At 36.8% G+C, this 21,738-nt stretch overlaps 2 protein-coding genes across 2 annotated transcripts in view; both read right to left on the reverse strand.

Annotated features, from left to right (window-relative positions):
* vstm2la (V-set and transmembrane domain containing 2 like a) overlaps nucleotides 1–1,272 on the reverse strand; it is a 41,819-nt gene extending 40,547 nt beyond the window's left edge. The window contains exon 1 of the mRNA XM_077730820.1: nucleotides 966–1,272. Within this exon, the coding sequence (XP_077586946.1) occupies nucleotides 966–1,074 (109 nt within the window). The 5' untranslated portion in view covers nucleotides 1,075–1,272. The remainder of the gene's footprint in view (nucleotides 1–965) is intronic.
* Nucleotides 1,273–2,961: 1,689 nt separating this feature from the next.
* The window catches only part of ctnnbl1 (catenin, beta like 1), a 45,935-nt gene continuing 27,158 nt past the window's right edge, over nucleotides 2,962–21,738 (reverse strand). Inside the window, exons 12-16 of the mRNA XM_077718038.1 lie at nucleotides 21,505–21,602; nucleotides 18,835–18,915; nucleotides 10,184–10,321; nucleotides 8,771–8,843; nucleotides 2,962–3,596 (exon numbers count right to left, since the gene is read on the reverse strand). Coding sequence (XP_077574164.1) covers nucleotides 3,499–3,596; nucleotides 8,771–8,843; nucleotides 10,184–10,321; nucleotides 18,835–18,915; nucleotides 21,505–21,602 — 488 coding nt within the window. The 3' untranslated portion in view covers nucleotides 2,962–3,498. The remainder of the gene's footprint in view (nucleotides 3,597–8,770; nucleotides 8,844–10,183; nucleotides 10,322–18,834; nucleotides 18,916–21,504; nucleotides 21,603–21,738) is intronic.

Below are 21,738 nucleotides of genomic sequence, written 5' to 3' on the forward strand. Positions count from 1 at the left end.
TATTAAAAAAAATCCAAGTTTTACCACAAAATCCAATGTTTCCCAACAGAATCTAAAAATCAGTACACATCTTCCGCAATTGCAGTACTTCCAGTTTTAAAGGGGTTTGGTTTGTAGTTGTTGTTTTTTTTTTCACCATGGAATGAATGACAGAATTGACTTATAAAATACTGCACTATAAAAATAACAAAATCTAAGTTTTACCACAAAATCCAATGTTTCCCTGCAGTATCCAATCATCAGTACACAATCCACAATTGAGGTACTTTCAATTTTAAAGGGGGTTTAGTTCATAGTTTTTTGGGGGTCACTATAGAACGAATGACAGAATTTACTTCTAAAATACTTCTCTATTTAAAAAAATCCAAGTTTTAACACAAAAACCAATGTTTCCCTGTAGTATCCAATCATCAGTACACCGTCCACAACTGCATTACTTTCAATTTTGAAGGGTTTAGTTCATAGTTTTTTGGGGGGCGGGGGTTGTTGTTCCATGTAACAAATGACACAATTTACTTCTAAAATACTGCTCTATAAAAAATTAAAAATCCAAGTTTTACAAAAAAATCCAATATTTCCCTGCAGTATCCAATCATCAGTACACAAAAACCCACTATTGCAGTATACTTCCAATTTTACCACATTCTGTATGATCTAAAATATTATATTTATATATAAAACATAATTTCATTCAAAATTAATCAACAAGTATCATATTTCTTAAATACTAAAAAACAAGACTTTTTAATTTCTTATTTTAATTACTTCTTATTTTGGAATAAACCAATTACCTTGTCTTAATCCGTACCATTTTCCATCAATAAAACATTTTTTCTTCCATTCATGTATTTCCCTCCATTATTATTATTAATTTTTAAACACCAAATTTAATCACCGGGAACCCTGTTATGTGGGCGTCATTTACCCACCCCGCTCCCCCAGCACAATCCGGGCGTGAACCTTACCGCGTCCGCTGATGTGATTCTCCGCGTGTCCATGTCCGCTGTGCCTGGTGGTGGACACACAAAGTCCCACGTAGTGCAAAGTCCCCAGCAGCATTCTGAAGGCTCCCATTGCGCTTCTTCTCGTGGTTATATCTTCTTCTCGAGCTCACATGGGTCGGAAGGGAGGTTCTCCCGATGTTCCTGCGTTAAATCCACGTACGAACAGGGTTTCTTCTTCGTCGGTGTCAAATTGGTAGACGCTTCGGGTTCTTCCTGCTTCAACTGAGCTCACTCGGGGGATGACCGACTCGTCTACGCCCGCCCCCGTGTGAGGCTCTACTTGCCGCGGAAGGAGACGTCACGGCTGGGTGGTGCTGTGGCTCAACGTTCATTGTTAGGGAGAGTTAACCCCATCGGCGCATGGATTTAGGGCTTCCTAAAAAAAGACATTTAAAACACTTTTTTGTGAGTTTTGTCATGTACTGTTACTTACGTTGACGAGTTTCTTTACGGCAGCTGGTGGAGTTTACGAGGTGGGGGGCGGGGTTAGTACACCTGCAGATGATTGACAATCCGGTACTGCTATAGTTGGTGGATTGTCCATGTGTCACGTGGTTTGTTTAGCCATGCTTACTGCCTTGATTGCGCAATACACAGGTGTCAAAGTGAGGGTGCGGGGCCCAAATCTGGCCAGCTGCATCGTTTTGTGTGGCCCGGGAAAGTAAATTATTAGTGCCGACTTTCTGCTTTAGGATCAAATTAAAATGAAGAGTATATTTGTATATTATTTCCTGATTTTCTCCCTTTTATATCAATAATAGCAATTTTAAATCTATTTTTGATGTTTTTAGTTCAAAAATGTGTGTAAAAATCAATATATACAAATATTTTCATGTATCCACTTAAATATTGAACATAATAAAAATACTCAGAAAAAAACGTTAATATAATTAACTTTGTTTATTACAGTTGTCTTATCTTGTGAATCTTCAATAAAAATATTTTTGCCATACTATCTTGTATTTGTTTTTGATGTTTGATCATTTCATTATTATTAAAATAATAATTTACTATTAGTTTTGGATCATATTTTTTTAAATAAAATGTTGTAGTTATATGTCAACAAGGTAAGTTTGAAAAATAAAATTATAAATTAATGAAATTAAATCAGTTTTTACTCTGGGACGAACCCTCCGTCTTCTCTGCTTCTGTCCATGGTCCTGAAACACACACCGTTGTATTCGTAGCTGTCCCCGGTCCTGAAACACACAATATTGTATTTTGTGGCTGTCCATGGTCCTGAAAGACACAACATTGCATTTTGTGGCTGTCCATGGTCCTGAAACACACAACATTGCATTTTGTGGCTGTCCATGGTCCTGAAACGCACATTTAGTGTTATAGCCGTTCAGAGTCAATAGAGCTACTCTTTCCTCTTTGTATACACGTCATTGATCTTAAGTGCATGTAGAAGGGTGGTGGGGGTCTCATCATGTCCACATCTCATTGAGCCTGATGACAAATGGACCCTAAAAAAGGAAAAGCCCCACAAATGGCGTGAACATTCAATAAATATCATAGACTACTGTTTGCCCTACAGCATCCCAAGTCGTTTTTTGAAGGAATTGCAATTTCAGGTTGAAGATAAAAGAGCGTGAAATCCCAATAGCTTTCGCTTTGTAATTTTATATCACGGTTAACATTGACTGGCAACTAGTTTTGCTCGGGTGGACGTTTACATCTTGTTAGGACAAAAATAGGAGACATTTTTAACTTGGTGTAGTGCATGTGATGTTTTCAAGGTCTTCTAAGCATTTGGGAACAATGAAAGTGCTGAAAAAATGAAATAATAAAGCAGCATGTCTGCTTTTTTAATAACATTGTTTTCCTCTTTGCATAAAAGAGCCACAGCTGAAATTTTTGTTTTGTTGTTCCCATGTGTGCAAACTTAATGAGAATCCTTGACAATCACAAACTCACCGTGGCCTTTTTTGTCAAATAAAATCAACGCTTGATAAGCGTGTAATTAACAAATGATTTATTAAAAAACATTTCTGACCTAAAACTCCAAAAAAGGACGACAAAAGACAAAAGAGAAATGATATTGGAGCATTTTCACTCGGAATTAAACGGTTCGGCTGGTCGAAAATAAACAAATTCTACAAAATGATTGAGTTTGGTGCGTTTAGGGACATCATGTAAAAACAAGGATCCAAGGTGAAGAATTTAATCATGTCAATTAGGATCAGACCACCATTTCTGACCACTATAAAAAATTTCAACTCTTTACGAAGCACGGTTTGGACAAACATAGCGTGAGAATCTTAACATATACATCCACCAAAACGGAATTTCTCTTCGCAAATGTGAAAAAAACTAAAGAAAAAAGATTAGCGGCATTGCTTTACTCAAAATAGAGCCGAAAGCTAAAATATTTGGAATTGTGGGTAAGCTTTAAACATAAACAAAAACCTCTTGGGTAATAAATCATGTTTCAATGGCTGTAAATGGAAACAAAAATGGTGGGCGTGTCCTAATAATGATTTTAAAAAAATCAATTTTTTCCAAAGTTTTCTAGCAGATCCATGATCCTTTTGCGCTCTGCCTCTTTAAATTCTTCGTTCTTGCCATCCCCGATGCTTTCGGCGTACTCTGAAAATAAAAATAAAATAATCATAAAATCTTTTTAGAAAAGTTCAAGCTTGAACATTTCACGACTATAAGGCGCACTGCATTATATGGCCCACCCTCAATGAATGACATTTTTCCCATATATAAGGCGCACTGGATTATAAGGCGCCCTGTCTATTTCGGAGAAAAATCTAAGACTTAAGTGCGCCTTATAGTCGTGAAAATACAGTACGTTTTTGTTTTAAGGATTTTTTGTTTTTATTCTGCGTGGAGGCCACTATTGGTTGAAGTACTATTGTTTATTCAATATATTTGTTTGCATTTATCAGTGTCAGTACAGATTTTGTTGTTTTCCAGCCTTATTCTATTTCAAACTTGACTGTAGAAGCTAAATACCGTATTTTCCATATATAAGGCGCACCACATTATAAGGCGCTTCGCATTATAAGGCGCATCACATTATAAGACGCACCCTCAATGAATGGCACATTTTATTTTTTTTCCATATATAAGGCGCACTGTATTATAAGGCGCACCGCATTATAAGATGTACACTCAATGAATGACATTTTTTCCATGTATAAGGCGAACTGTATTATAAGGTGCACTGTCTATTTTGGAGAAAATTTAACTTTTAAGTGCGCCTTATAGTCATGAAATACGGTATTTACGCACAACATCTACAAAAACTATTATAAACAGCCTCAAAAGTCTTTTTGTGGCGACTGACCGTGGTTATAAGATTATTTTTTTCACATTCCCGTGATTTTTTTTCATGCAAAACAGACTATTTATCGCGTGTTATAAAAGAAGAATTTGGTGTCTACGGTGTCTGATTGTGGAGCCAAAAAAAGATGGGGAGCAGCTGTGGCCTCAGTGGGGTCTCTGCTATCATCCGTGTCGGGAATTACATCTCACGCAACAGGAAGAACAAAATAAATATAAAGTATTAAGAAAAAACAAACTTTTCTTGGGAACTCAGCAAGAGAAAAAGGCTATTGTCATTTAGAAGGATTTTATGATGATATAGTGAGTAGGGTTGCACCAAATCATAATTTTCTTGCTGATTACTTGTTTTAAAAACAATCCATGAGGAGCATTTAAGGACATCATGTAAAAACAATGATCGATATATCAACTCTGCCTTCAGCTTTAACAAATATAATTATAATTTCAGTTGTTGCTCTATAAGAGAATGGGTCAGCCATGTGTTGCATTCAGGGACATCATGTAAAAACAATGATCGATACATCAACTCTGCTTTCAGGTTTAACAAATACAAATCTTGAGTTTACACATTTAGAAAGTGAAAAAAAATTCAATCACTCATCTATTAGGACCTGACAGCTGTTTTTGATCACCATAAAAAATTTCAACTCTCTACGATGGACGGTTTGGACAAACAAAGCGTGAGAATCTTAACATATCCATCCATCCATAAATTACGCTTTCTAAGGATTATTGATGACAACAACCTGCAAAATTAACATTCCAATTCATGTTGGTTCATTGTAAAACATTGAACAACAATACCTATTGTAAATAAAGCAATTGGCCCGAATATAAGACGATGTTTTTTTTTTTGCATTGAAATAAACCTGAAAAGGTGTCAGTCCTATATTTGGGCCAATATGGTATTCCAACAGCATAACGTATTTTCATGACTATAAGGCGCACTTAAAAGTCTGAAATTTTCTCCAAAATAGACAGTGCGCCTTATAATCCGGTGCGCCTTATATATGGAGAAAAAAAAGAAAACCGAAAAACCACCACTGTCAGATATTAAAAAAACACAAAGGCCTGAACTGAAACAATACTGTTACTAAATATGCAGATGCCATCTTGGTTTACAACATCTTCCATCATATAGCTCCTCCCCCACTGCAAGATTATATACCAAAAAATCCAAAACATCAACAATGGCTGGCTCTAGAGGTGACTGTAAAGTAGTGAGGGCTTCATACCTGGAAGTCAATAGCAATTACTGTATTTTCACGACTATAAGGCGCACTTAAAAGTCTTAAATTTTCTCCAAAATAGACAGTGCGCCTTATAATACAGTGCGCCTTATAATACAGTGCACCATATATATGGAAAAAAATGTCATTCATTGAGGGTGCGCCTTATAATGCGGTGCGCCTTATAGTCGTGAAAATACGGTAAATCTATTTTTCCTCATTCATTTTCCGAATCGCTTATCCTCACAATGGTCGCGGGGGTGCTGGAACCTATCTCAGTCATCCATGGATATCAGGCAGGGAAGAAATAGTTTTCGACTACGAAATATTATCAAATCTCCAGGTCTGTTTTTGCATTTTAAACCAACTAGCTGGACTAGTTTGAAATGTCAGTTTTTATTTGACATATAACATCTGATTGAATTGTGAAAGGTGGTAATCTGAGCTCAGAAAGGGGTCCTGGCCCTTTAAAGCCTACGGGATAAAATAAAGCAAACCCAATACTCTATCGATCAAGCCGCTTCTAACAATTGATTGGGCTCGACCTTGAATCTCGGGTAAGGATTGTTCCCAGCTTTGAATCTCTTATAGAATCGACATCCCAACACCCTTCCCTGAGGAAATCGTTTATGCAACACAAATTTGCTTCGACGCAGAATAAAAACTAAAAATCCTAAAAAAAAATTATTTAAAAACGTACTGTATTTTCACGACTATAAGGCGCACTAAAGTCTTAGATTTTTCTCCAAAATAGACAGTGCGCCTTACAATACAGTGTGCCTTATATATGAAAAAACTGAAAACTAAAAACCACCACTGTCGGATATTTACGCCTGAACTGAAACAATACTGTTAAATATGCTGATGCCATCTTAGTTTACAACATCTTCCATCATATAGCTCCTCCCCCACTGCAAGATTTTATAAAAAAAAATCCAAAACATCAACAATGGCTGGCTCTAGAGGTGACTGTAAAGTACTGAGTACTTCATACCTGGAAGTCAATAGCAATTACCGTATTTTCACGACTATAAGGCGCACTTAAAAGTCTTAAATTTTCTCCAAAATAGACAGTTCGCCTTATAATACAGTTCGCCTTATATATGGAAAAAACAGAAAACTAAAAACCACCACTGTCGGATATTTACGCCTGAACTGAAACAATACTGTTAAATATGCAGATGCCATCTTAGTTTACAACATCTTCCATCATATAGCTCCTCCCCCACTGCAAGATTTTATAAAAAAAAATCCAAAACATCAACAATGGCTGGCTTTAGAGGTGACTGTAAAGTAGTGAGTGCTTCATACCTGGAAGTCAATAGCAATTACCGTATTTTCACCACTATAAGGCGCACTTAAGTCTTCAATTTTCTCCAAAATAGACAGTGCGCTTTATGATACAGTGCGCCTTATAATCCGGTGCGCCTTATGTATGGAAAAAGTTATAAAAAATGTCATTCATTGAAGGTGCGCCTTATAGTCGTGAAAATATGGTACCGTATTTTCACGACGATAAGGCACACTTAAAAGTCTTAAATTTTCTCCAAAATAGACAGTGCGCCTTATAATCCAGTGCGCCTTATATATGGGAAAAATGTCATTCATTGAGGGTGCGCCTTATAGTCGTGAAAATACGGTAATATAAATATAGTATGCAGATACGGCACCCCTCCAACCCTCACCCTGGCAAATCCATACACATACACACACACAGTAAGTTGATGCAAAGATGCAATCAAAAAGGAGAATGCGACACAATGACGGTTTGGCGTGTCGCCACCCTGTTGGCGCCGACACGCGTGACGGATGGCTCTATCTACACAGCTACATGCTGGAGGGCCAGAGGGGGTGTGAGTGGAGCCTCTTCAGCTTTTATCACACAATGATATAGGAACGACAGATGACACTGAAAAACAAACGTCGCTGTTGGCTTCGGGCCTGTTTCCATTTCACACACTACGCTAGACAGGCTTGATTGGTGAATGGGAAGTAGTATGCTGGTGTCTTGGTACTTGAATCGCTTGAGATATTGAAGTAATTGGTATTCGGAACTGGATAAAAAATGATTATTGTTGTGTTCTGGTTGGGGATGAAAATTGGGAATTTTATAAATTATTTTTAAATGTGTTTTTATTGATCTTATGTTGGCGGTGGATAGGGCACAGGTGTCAAAGTAGTGGCCCGGGGGCCCAAATCTGGTCTCCCGTGTGATTTTGTGCGGTCCGAGAAAGTAAATTGACTTTCTGTTTTAGGATCAAATTCAAATGAAGATTATTGATGTATATTATATTTCCTGATTTTCCCCCTTTTTAAATCAATAATAGCAATTTTTTTTAATCCTTTTTTTCTTTTTGTGTTTTTAGTTCAAGATTATAAACGTATATTATATTTCCCGATTTTGCACTTTTTTAAATTAATAATAGCAATTATTTAATCATTTTTTGGGTGTTTTTAGTTTAATATTTCCTCTTTTTTAAATCAATACTTGACATTTTTTAATCGATTTTTTGTATATTTTTGTGTTTTTAGTTCCAAAAGAATTTTGTAAAATCCAAAAATAAATATATAAAATATTCTCAGTTTTCCACTTTAATAGTGGACATAATAAAAAAAAAATTGGTTTCCTTGTTTAAAAATGAAAAACAAATGATTAAAAGAAAATACATTCCCTTACAAAGAAAAAAAATCTTAAATAAACATTGTTTTAGATCTATAAAAAAAATGAATATTTAGGGCTTTTTACCTATTTTATTCTTTAAATCCGATTCTTTATTTTATTTAAGTATTACATCTAAAATGGTCAAAAAATCAAGTTGACACCTTTGGATTAGGGCGTCGGCCTCACAGTTCTGGGTCAAGGGTTCGATCCCAAGTGGTTTGTCAGTATTTGGAGTTTGCATGTTCTCCCCGGGCATGCCTGGGTTTTCTCCGGGTACTCCGGTTTCTTCTCACATCCCAAAAACATGTATACTAGGTTAACTGGTTAAACGTTCTAAAATTCCATAGATATGATTGGTTATCCATCTCCTTGTGCCCTGTGATTGGCTGCCCACCAATTGAAGATGTCCCAATTATTAAAAAATGCAAAATTAAAGCTTCATTGAGCTTCTTAAAAATGTGATTTCTTCAACCAGCCAATACACTTTGCCAAATGACTTAAAAGATACAAGAACTGTTACCATTAATATTAATTATTCATGATCATTATGACGACTTTTCAATTTATAAACTCACCTCTCATGATATGACGCACAGTTTTGACAGATCCTCCTCTTAAATTAAGAATTTGTTGAACTCTCTGCTGCAGCTAAATGTAGAAAAAGGTGTAAACGTTACAAACCAATAAATAGGAACGAATAAAATGACACCATAAAAAGTGGCATTGAATATTAAAATCAGTCACCGATAGCAAAATGACTCATATTTAGTCTTGTAGTCAGACTGTAATGTTTTTATTACTATAATGTATACAGTGTTCCCTCGCTACTTCGCGCTTCAGCTACCGCGGACTCAGAGCTTCACGGATTTTTTTCAGGAAAAATAAATAAAAAATTTAAAGATATTAAGTTAAAATTATAAATTGCATCATTTTACAAGAGGTGGAAAAAAATATTCAATAAGAATTAATAATTGCATCAAAGAAATGGTCAATAACATGGTGAGAGTTCAGGAATGGCATTGATGACGTCATGGCTGTTTACAGGCGCATTTTAACCGCCCAAAAAAAAAAACAATGCTCACAACTCCCAATAACGATTGTTTCTTACGTGCAAAAAAACTGCAAAAGATCCTCCATCCGGACTACTATGATGTTTTTGCTTAGTGGTGCTTTTTTGCACGTTTTTTTAAGCATTTTTGAAGGGGCACGCCTACTTCGTGGAAAACCAGCTATTGCGGGGGTCCCAGTCCCCATTAACCGCGATAAGCGAGGGAACACTGTATAGCGTGTCACCAAGCAATGTACCCAGACAATCAAGCTGTCAGCATCATACAGACTACTATGATGTTTTTGCTTGGTGGTGCTTTTGTGCACGTGTTACACCAGTGCTTCTCAAATATTTTCTGTTAGGCCCCCCCTTAGCCAGAAGAACCCCCCCCCCCCCCCCCCACTTCCCACCGTGACTATAAATAAAATCATTTTATAAAATTGTTATAAGTACAACATTTTATCCTTATTAACATTAAACAAAAGGAAAAAAAGAAAGAAATATAGTCAAACTAACAAAGAATAACTTTATTAAATCTTGTTTTAAGTCTGCAACAGAAAAGATTTTAAGTGCATCAATGCCTGAAATAAAAAAAATAAATGAGAGCGCCACTGCCAACTACTGTAGTGGATGCGCAATTACACTTTATACTAGTACGGCCAAATAAAATCCTGTTCCCCAGGGTTACACGCGCCCCCCCAGTTATCGCACCACGCCCCCCCCAATGGGGGGCGCGCCCCACTATTTGAGAAGCACTGTGTTACACATTTATTTAAGCAATTTTGAAGGGGCACGCCTACTTTGCGGATACGCACTTATTGCAGGGGGTCCCGGTCCCCATTAACCGCGATAACCGAGGGAACACTGTATATAAAATATTTATGTATGCATTTTTCTACATTGAAAAACAAAGAAAATGTAATTTTAATGCGGTTTGTACCTGCGTCTGTCCCGAGTTGCTAATCTCCACCATTATGTAACAAATGGACTGAAGAACAAAGAGACCAGCATCCAATCGACGGAGGTAAAATTCATCCTCCATGTGGTCATCCAGAATTTCACCGCGGCGAACCATCTCCTGTATGTACAGAAAAAAATGAAAAAATAAAAATAGATAACCATCACATTCATGTCAACTTCGTTTCCATATTTAAATGTTCAGATATTAAGATGTGTTCGACAGTTTTTGCATGATTTGAATGAGGCAAAATCATTTTCTTTCTCTAATATATTGTTACTATAATCATGATGTACCGTATTTTCACGACTATAAGGCGCACCCCATTATAAGGCGCACCCCCAATGAATTATATTTTTTCCATATATAAGGCGCACTGTATTATAGGCGCACTGTATTATAAGGCGCACTGTATTATAAGGCGCACTGTATTATAAGGCGCGTCTATTTTGGAGAAAATGTAAGACTTTGAAGTGCGCCTTATAGTCGTGAAAAATCTAAAAATATATTTATAAATAGCTAAAATAAACATTTTTAATCTATAAAAAGCAGAATATTCAGAGATTTTAATCCAGTTCATTTAATCCATTTATAAAAAAAAATCTACCGTATTTTCACGACTATAAGGCTCACCGCATTATAAGGCGCACCCTCAATGAATGACATTTTTTTCCATATATAAGGCGCACTGAATTATAAGGCGCACTGTCTATTTTGGAGAAAATTGAAGACTTTTAAGTGCGCCTTATAGTCGTGAAAATATGATAATTGCTATTGACTTGCAGGTATGAAGCACTCACTACTTTACAGTCACCTCTAGAGCCAGCCATTGTAGATGTTTTGGATTTTTTTGGGTATAAAATCTTGCAGTGGGTGAGGAGCTATATGATGAAAGATGTTGTAAACTAAGATGGCATCTGCATATTTAACAGTATTGTTTCAGTTCAGGCCTTTGTGTTTTTTTAATATCCGACAGTGGTGGTTTTTGGTTTTCTGTTTTTTCCATTTATAAGGCGCACTGTATTATAAGGCGCACTGTCTATTTTGGAGAAAATTTAAGACTTTTAAGTGCGCCTTATAGTCCTGAAAATACGATACTTAAACTACACCCATCCCCAAATCCTCAAGCCCCATTAAAACTAAATTCCCCAAAAAGTTTGTGAGGTTTTTTTCCTGACAAACCAGTCAGCATGAAGGCGCTCTACCATCCACGGGGGATCCATACAAGCCAAACAAATTACAATTCACCCGCGTTCCGTCTCTTCTCTAAACACACCGGCAAGCCACTGGAAAACAAAAGAGACGCCCAGAAAGCCTGCAGTGTTTTAATTCAAGTGTTGTTTTGCAGCCTTTTTTCACAAATCCATTGGCGCCACTGACCAGACACAATAATCAATGGACCCCCCCCCCCCCCACTCAACTCCACCACAACCAGTCCACATTTCGACATTGGCACACTTGCATAGTTATCCATCTTAACAACCCCTGTCAGTTTGCCAATAACACACTGCTGCCAATATGCAAGAGAGGCTACATTAATCACTATTAGCGAATAAGCAGCAGATGTGACATGGAGAGAAGAATTGAAGGCATTGAAGCGCCACATCAACAATTCGTTTAAACCAGTGGTGTCAAACATACGGCCCGCGGGCCGGATCCGGCCCGTCTGGTGGTTTGGTACGGCCCGGAGAAGAAAGCTGCATTGTATAAAAAAAAGAATTTTCTTTAAAATGTGTAGTTCTTGTATTATCCGCTAGGGGCGCAGTGTTTTAGTACGTGCAGACGACATGAATTGACATTTATTTATGTTCTTATGTTATTCTCTTGTTCATAATATATTGTTCATAATGTAAAAGGAAAATTCTTTTATTCTGTTTTTTTATAGATCTAAAACAATGTTTAATTTAGATTTTTTTAAATATATTTTTAGATTTTACAAAATGATTTTTGATCTAAAAACACAGAAAAAATTGATTTAAAAATTACAATTATTCGTTTAAACCAGGGGTGCCAAACATACGGCCAGGGGGCCGGATCCGGCCCGTCGGGTGGTTTGGTACGGCCCGGGGAAGAAAGCTGCATTGTATAAAAAAAATATGAATTGTCTTTAAGATTTGTAGTTCTTGTATTATCCGCTAGGGGGCGTAGTGTTTTAGTACGTGCAGACAACATGAATTGACATTTATTTTTGTTCTTATGTTATTCTCTTGGTCATAATATGTTGTTCATAATGGAAAAAGAAAATTCTTTTAATAAACATTTTGATATTTTACTCATTCTTTGCACTAATTATTAGTATTAGTGACTAATTCAAAGGAAAAAAAGTGGGCTTATTGTTAGTTCTATGTCATTTTGCAATGAGTTTAAACTAAACCCGTGAAAAGATGACGGTGTTGTCTTTCTAAAAGTGCAAAACAGATTGATTGCTATACACATTAGAGTTAAATGTCAAAGACGTTGAAAAACGATAGTAGGCCAGAAATCGTGATTTTTCATCTACTTCTTCCGAGTGAAGATGTCTTTTTTTTGTGTAAAAGGCAAACACGGTAAATGAAGGAAAAGATGGCTTTTCAATGGGTTTTCTTCATGAAAATAAATAGCCTCAAGCGAGGAACTTAATAGCGTCGCCTGTGACATTTGCATTCCTCGGATTTAATCGGTCTTGTCCTTAAAGATCGATGGCGGTGCAGAACCCAATTATGGATTTGCAGTTCAGCTCATTAACACAACTCAATCCATTGGGCAAAGCTTAAGAGAGATTTTTATAGAATTCATGTGTGAGGACGAAAAATAATATTGTATATATATACTATGTCAACATTACATACTGTAAGCCAAGGGTGTCAAACTCGGGTTGATTCACGGGCCGTGTTAACGTCAACTTGATTTCAGGTGGGCCGGACCATTTTAGATATAATATTTAGATTTGTTTTTATATAAATGGATTAAAAGAACTGGATTAAAATCCCTGAATATTCCGTTTTTTATAGATTTAAAACAATGTTTATTTTAGATTTTTTTTAAATATATTTTTAGATTTTACAAAATTATTTTTGGACTAAAAACACAGAAAAAATTGATTAAAAAATTACAATTATTGATTTAAAAGCAGGAAAATCAGGAAATTTAATATACATTTATACCAGAAATGGGCAAACTACGGCCCGCGGGCCACATACGGCCAAATAATGTTATTTTTCGTTTTTTTTTCTTTCCCCAAGATGGCGCCGTCACACGGAAGCCAGTGGCAGTAGCTCTGTGCACTCTTATTTGTTTTTCGTGTTTTACAGTCCCTCTATCTTTGTTTAAATTACATTTTAATATTTCTTAATACATTCCTTTTGACTTTACTTTGTACTTTATACTTTTTAATTTATTGATGAGTAATGAGTATGTTAATACTTTAGTCCTTTTTTTCTGTTTATGTTTCATATGTACTGTTAACGGATGCACTTTTTTATATGTATCGTATCTTGTGCTGATCCATCTGAAAACTTTGCCCACCCTTGATCTATACTTATATATTTATTTTTAGATTTTACAAAATGCTTTTTGACCTAAAAACACCAAAATTATTGGATTAAAAGCCCTGAATATTCAGTTTTTTTTATAGATCTAAAACAATGTTTATTTTAGATTTTTTAAAATATATTTTTAGATTTTACAAAATGATTTTTGACCTAAAAACACAGAAAAAAAATGATTAAAAATTGCAATTATTAATTTAAAAAGGGGGAAAACCGGAAATATAATATACATCTATACTCTTCATTTTAATTTGATCCTAAAACAAAAAGTCGGCACTCATGATTTACTTTCCCGGGCCACACAAAATGATGCGACGGGCCAGATTTGGCCCCCGGGCCGCCACTTTGACACATGAAAGCAATGCATAATTTTAGCTGTTATTTCTATTTTCAAGCATTCCTATAACCTTATAACGGTTGGGCGGAGACTCCTTAACCTACTAAATGTCAAAGTTGGACTCATTCTTGCTCATTTGCATTCAATCATTCAATGCCAACAATTGCAAAAAGGGTGACAAATCTTTCAAGGCCAAGTGAGTGTGTATTCCATTATAATTACTGTAATTTTTCTAGCCATAGGTCGGACCAGAATATCACTAATGTAGACCAGACATGGCCCCGATAATCGACAAACCGCAAAGTAGGATCAAAGCTATTATTAATCCTTTTTCGCCCGTATAGAAAAAATACTAGTACAATTATCAAGAAGTGTATTGATTAAATAGCACAATTACAAGGATAGGAAAAGACTAATGTATTCATATCTAAATATAATCTATATAAAAAAAGTAAATACATGGTGACAGAGAGTTTACTGTTGAAACCAGCTCTCAAATTTGTATTAATGAGAGTTTAATATCTAAGAGAAAGTGTTTAATATCTATGTACTGGTTAATATCTAAGTAATGTCAAAAACAGTAGATATTTAGATATTAAACTCTCTCTCGTGAATATAATTTTGAGAGCTGGTTTCAACAGTATTTAGATATGAAACAGTACTTAGATATGAAACAGTACCTAGATATTAAACAGTACCTAGATATTAAACAGTACCTAGATATTAAACGGTACCTAGATATTAAACGGTACCTAGATATTAAACGGTACTTAGATGTTAAACAATACTTAGATGTTAAACAGTACTAGGATATTAAACAGTACTAGGATATTAAACAGTACTAGGATATTAAACAGTACTAGGATATTAAACAGTACTGAGATATTAAACAGTACTGAGATATTAAACAGTACTTAGATATTAAACAGTACTGAGATATTAAACAGTACTGAGATATTAAACAGTACTGAGATATTAAACAGTACTAGGATATTAAACAGTACTTAGATATTAAACAGTACTGAGATATTAAACAGTACTGAGATATTAAACAGTACTGAGATATTAAACAGTACTGAGATATTAAACAGTACTAGGATATTAAACAGTACTAGGATATTAAACAGTACTAGGATATTAAACAGTACTGAGATATTAAACAGTACTGAGATATTAAACAGTACTGAGATATTAAATAGTACTTTGATATTAAACAGTACTTCGATATTAAACAGTAAGTGTATATATTAAACAGTACTTGGATATTAAACAGTACTTGGATATTAAACAGTACTTGGATATTAAACAGTACTTGGATATTAAACAGTACTTGGATATTAAACAGTACTTGGATATTAAACAGTACTTGGATATTAAACAGTACTTAGATATTAAACTCTCTCTCTTAGATTATAAACTCTCACATCAATATAACTTTGAGAGCTGGTTTCAACAGTCTGTCACCATTTGACCTGGCGACTAAAAGACCGGCGACCAAACGTCCGGTCGCGGTTGTCTTAGTCCACACGAGAATTTGCAGTTTGCGAATGGTCGCTACAACATGTAGCACGGAAACTTTTCCGTACATGACAAAAACCACTATTTAGTGTCTGTAAATTTCCATTGTCCTAATTTCAAGTATTAATCCTGCGCCATTTCATCTTTCATCATAACCCCGAGCCACATTATTATGTTAGTGTCAGTATTTTGCAATATCCAATTTTGACGACGAGTGTGCGGCAAGCGGCGCTCTTGAGAAAAACAGAGAGGTTACATAACCTCATTAAAGAAACAGACACGGAACCTGATTAAAATATTTCAGACGTTTTTGACACTGGCCCTTCAAGGAAATTCTCATCAAAGAGATAAGTGTAGTAACTGTAAATTATTTACAGACCTCACAAAAAAGAAACTCATCAAAGCTTGACGTTGCCATTTTCGGAATGCGACGAGGCGACTAACCCCGGGAAAATAATTACGCGGGTTGCAGTGTCAGGTCGACAGAGACAATTCTTTCAAGGCAAATGGATGTCAGCACGGTGTGTTGCTATTGTTATGCCTTTAATAATTACAATTATAATCTAACGTCAACCTGATCCCGCAACAAGGGAGGAACTCTTCTACTACACGACGAAAAACATACTCAAACATGACTAGGACAAGGACAAAATATATTTTTGAAGGATTAAGAAATGCTCTAAAAACAGGAATACAGTGTTCCCTCGGTTATCACGGTTAATGGGGACCGGGACCACCCGCGATAAGTGAATTTCCGCAAAGTAGGTATTTCCCTTCAAAAATGCTTAATTTGAATTTAATTCAATTTTTTTTTTAATTTTGTTTTTAATTTTTTTTTAAATTTTGTTTTTAATTTTTTAAAAAATGTTGTTTTTAATTTTTAAAAAAAAATTAATTATTTTTTACCCCCCCTGTATACAGTACACCATATAGAATACGGGTAGAGAGAGTGAAATTCATGTTATAATTAAAAAAACTGTAAAATATGTTGTTTCAATGTAATATTTGTATTTTTTTCCCCCCAAAAATCCGCGAAGCTCTGAGTCCGCGGTGGCTGAGCCACAAAGTAGCGAGGGAACACTGTACTGGTTTAAAAATGTCTCGCTTTTCTGAATGACAGCATGTTTTGTCAGAGCAAATTTACAGATGATAGGCAGTGGTGGACCTGTATTACTCACCAAAATAAAAGTTTTTATAACCGCATACATGAATATTAGTGGAATTAAAGTGTAGGATAAGGAGAGTTAAAAGATGCCATTGCAGAAAATAAAATAAAATATAATTTTGAAGACTGGCGGCCAAAAGACTGGCGACCAAAAGTACGGCAACCAAAAGACCGGCGACCAAAAGACCGGCGACCAAAAGACCGGCGACCAAAAGACCGGCCACCAAAAGACCGGCCATCGAAAGACCGGCCACCGAAAGACCGGCGACCAAAAGACCGGCGACCAAAAGACCGGCGACCAAAAGACCGGCGACCAAAAGACCGGCTACCAAAAGACCGGCGACCAAAAGACCGGCGACCAAAAGACCGGCGACCAAAAGACCGGCGACCAAAAGACCGGCGACCAAAAGACCGGCGACCAAAACACCGGCGACCAAAAGACCGGCGACCAAAAGACCGGCGACCAAAAGACCGGCGACCAAAAGACCGGCGACCAAAAGACCGGCGACCAAAAGACCGGCGACCAAAAGACCGGCGACCAAAAGACCGGCGACCAAAAGACCGGCGACCAAAAGACCGGCGACCAAAACACCGGCGACCAAAAGACCGGCGACCAAAAGACCGGCGACCAAAAGACCGGCGACCAAAACACCGGCGACCAAAAGACCGGCGACCAAAAGACCGGCGACCAAAAGACCGGCGACCAAAAGACCGGCGACCAAAAGACCGGCGACCAAAAGACCGGCGACCAAAAGACCGGCGACCAAAAGACCGGCGACCAAAAGACCGGCGACCAAAAGACCGGCGACCAAAAGACCGGCGACCAAACGTCCGAGCACCCATCGCGAACCATCTGCTCTGCTCTTATTCTAAATCTCTCTCGTATCTCAGGGCAAAAATTAGCTCCGAATTTTCCTCATATCTCAAATTTCTCGTATGTTGCGACACTCGTATGTCAAGGTATTACTGTATGTTAAGCTGTGGATGATACATAGTGATGGAGACATGTTTACGATAAGGTCATAGTAATGAATAAATGGAGAAAATATGCATTCAACGAAGCGCAGTGAATTTAAGCGGAGAGGCAATTTTGTGTTCTCGTGTTGGAGCTGTCCACGTTACGATGACGGGAAGATTAATTTGTCTGTCAGACCGAGGTTGCCTGCAAAAGCCAGAGAGGTTGACATTTTATCTCCCTTCTCTTTCACGTTTTTCTCTCCTTTTGTTCCTCTGTCTCGCACTTGCTTCTCACCCCAGAAATGGCAAATGATGATGATGTGGGTGATAAAAAAGCTATTTTGCATGTGTACCATTATCTTTCAAGTCACAAAGCTCTGCCTCCGTGTTATATGACTCGGAAACCTGTGGGTCTGTGGTGTTAAAGATTATTTGGTTACCGTTTTTCACGACTATAAGGCGCACCGCATTTTAAGGTGCACCCTAAATGAATGACATTTTTTCCATATATAAGGCGCATGTATTATAAGGTGCACTGTCTATTTTGGAGAAAATTTAAGACTTTTAAGTGCGCCCTACAGTCGTGAAAATGCGATAATTGCTATTGACTTCCAGGTATGAAGCACTCACTCACTACACAGTCACCTCTAGAGCCAGCCATTGTTGATGTTTTGGATTTTTTTTGTATAAATTCTTGCAGTGGGGGAGGAGCTACATCATATAGCTCCTCCCCCAATGCAAGATTTTATACAAAAGAATCCAAAACATCAACAATGGCTGGCTCTAGAGGTGACTGTAAAGTAGTGAGTGCTTCATACCTGGAAGTCAATAGCAATTACCGTATTTTCACGACTATAAGGCGCACTTAAAAGTCTTAAATTTTCTCCAAAATAGACAGTGCGCCTTATAATACCGTGCGCCTTATATATGGAAAAAAAATGTCATTCATTGAGGGTGCGCCTTATAATGTGGTGCGCCTTATAGTTGTGAAAACACGGTAAATGGATCGGTGATTCTTTCAAACCCATGTTGGCAAACGATGAGATAGTTTTGTAAAGTAGTGAGCCAAAGAAAGAGATTCTTAGAGTGGTAAAAGAGATTGATGTAAGGTGAAAGGAGAAATGCTTACATGCTTCTCCCCTTCGATCCTCTTGTCAGCCTGTTGAACAGCCTCTAGGTACTTAAAATGCAACTCCATCAGTCGATCAACCTGGCGAGGGAAAAAGTAATTGAAGCTGGGGGAGAAAGAGAGTGTGGCGGCATACAAAAGCAGAATGGAAGAAAAAAAATGGAGCCATATGAGGAGAAGGATAAGGAAAAAGAGCAAATAAAGCTGGGAAATATAGCAAGACAGAGAAATAGCTTGGTTTATCTTGCTTTTATATTTTCTGATTCAGTTTTTGGAAAGTGTTTCAGACCAAAATAAAACACAATAATAATATAATGTTTAACAAAATAATATTTATTTGACCCGAGGTCGTTGATAGGCAGGATTGTGTAAGTGTCTGCACCCCGTCTGCGTAGTAAAATGAATGAATGGTTCTTTCAATTGGGTCATTTTTAGTGGTTTATGGTTCTTTTTAGGAATTTGGAATCTAACTCAATCACGGGAGTAGAAAAATATATTTTTAGTATTGCAGATTTACAAAAAATAGTACCGTATTTTCACGACTATAAGGCGCACTTAAAAGTCTTACATTTTCTCCAAAATAGACAGTGCAGTGCGCCTTATATATGGAAAAAAACAGGAAAAACAAAAAACCACCACTGTCGGATATTAAAAAAAACAAAAACGCCTGAACTGAAACAACAATACTGATAAATATGCAGATGCCATCTTAGTTTACAAAATCTTCCATCATATAGCTCCTCCCCCACTGCAAGATTTTATACAAAAAAATCCAAAACATCAACAATGGCTGGCTCTAGAGGTGACTGTAAAGTAGTGAGTGCTTCATACCTGGAAGTCAATAGCAATTACCGAATTTTCACGACTATAAGGCGCACTTAAGTCTTAAATTTTCTCCAAAATAGACAGTGCGCCTTATAATACAGTGCGCCTTATATATGGAAAAAATGTCATTCATTGAGGGTGCGCCTTATGATGCGGTGCGCCTTATAGTCGTGAAAATACGGTAACAAAAATATTTGTCAATGTAATTCTACGAAATGTTCCCACCAAAAAAGTATACAATGAAAAAAGTTAAAAAAATAAAGTAAAAAACCTGGTTGACCGCCTCTGGTCGATTATGCTTACTAAGTTACCTTTATTTTTTAGACAAAAGGCATTTTCTCTTCATCATTTACAACAAAAACTCCATAATCCGCCATCTTTATTCTTGAACAAAATCCAACTGACCAATTTTTGGTGATTCATTTCAATAAGAATTCTCGCATGTAAGCCACAACTTGACAACTTACCCAATAACGACAACAAATCTCTGAGCTGTGACGCCGACCCAAAAAATATTTCCCATAATCCCCGTGGCTACAGAAGCCTGCTATGTACAGAAGCGATTCACAAACCAAGACCACCCCTTTTGCGAGCACTGGGACCGGCTATTTGTTCCGCACCAGTATTTACACCATCCTAAAAGCTACTGTAGCATTCCTGTCAACCTCAGCCAATCGTTCCCCTTATTAATAATTGCAATTCCCCTTATTAAGCGATTAAAAAAAACTTACAAATGCAACGCACATAGGGTGCATTTAAAAATCTTAATTTTTCCCCAAAGTGGATGTAGCGCCCAATCAGGTGGTGCGCCTTGTGTATGCACTAAATTCAAGATTCTCTAGATGTCGCTGTATGACGCTGACAGCTTGATTGTCTGGGTACATTGTTTGCTGACGCCCTATACAGTGTTCCATCGGTTATCGCGGTTAATGGGGACCGGGACCACCCACAATAAGTGCATTTCCGCGAAGTTGGGGTGCTCCTTCAAAAATGCTTAATGAAACATGTAACACGTGCACAAAAGCACCACCAAGCAAAAACATCATAGTAGTCCAGATGGAGGATCTTCTGCAGTTTTTTGCACGTAAGAAACATCGTTATTGGGAGTTGTGAACAGTTTTTTTGGGGGCGGTGAAGATGCGCCTGTAAACAGCCATGACGTCATCAATGCCATTCCTGAACTCTCACCATGTTATTGACCATTTCTTTGGCCTTTTTTGGATGCAATTACTAATTCTTATTGAATATTTTGTGTCCACCTCTTGTAAAATGATGTAATTTATAATTTTAACTTAATATCTTTAAATTTTTTTATTATTTTTGTTCCTGAAGAAAATCCGCAAAGCTCTAAGTCCGCGATAGCTGAAGCGCGAAGTAGCGAGGGAACACTGTATATATTTTTATTGTGAAAAGCATATTATGCTCAAAGCATGACATTAGCAATTGACGATGACATTTCTGTCTGCTACAAGTGACTATGATGATCCGGATTAGAGTCGAAATGGGTAAAATGAGATCAGTTTTCCAAAAAAAACAACTGAAAAACTGAAAAAAAATCACATAGAAAAGTTGTTATACGGCGTACACAATTTGAAATGATAAAAAAAACGTATAAAATATGGGAAAACGTATAAGTTGACAGATATGAGTACACGCCATGAACCTTTTGGGTTTAGTCCAAACACTGCAGGTGCGAATACGCTCTTAAACACGCAAATTTTCCCAACTAAGGCGCAAAAATGCCTCAATTTGGGCATTGGAGTGAAAACCAATTTTAAAGACATTTGCATCAGGTAAGACTACGTGAAGTACAAAAGAAATGAGTCAAAAATGAAAAGTACAAACCTTCTCGCAGTCGTTCTCGGTGAATTTATTCAGAAGTCTGCTTCTTTGTTGAGACTTGAGATTTCTCAGCATGGATGAAATAATTGAACAGACGTGCTCTATAAAAAATAAAAGGTAAAAATGCAAAATGTTTTATTTTTATATTCAAAACATAATCCTCCAAAAATCCAAATGGTTAAATTCTGGTATAACATAAGTTTAGAATAAACACGTACATATCATATGAATATTTAA

Source organism: Stigmatopora nigra, chromosome 1, assembly GCF_051989575.1.
Source record: "Stigmatopora nigra isolate UIUO_SnigA chromosome 1, RoL_Snig_1.1, whole genome shotgun sequence".
In the NCBI taxonomy this organism is placed as follows: domain Eukaryota; kingdom Metazoa; phylum Chordata; class Actinopteri; order Syngnathiformes; family Syngnathidae; genus Stigmatopora; species Stigmatopora nigra.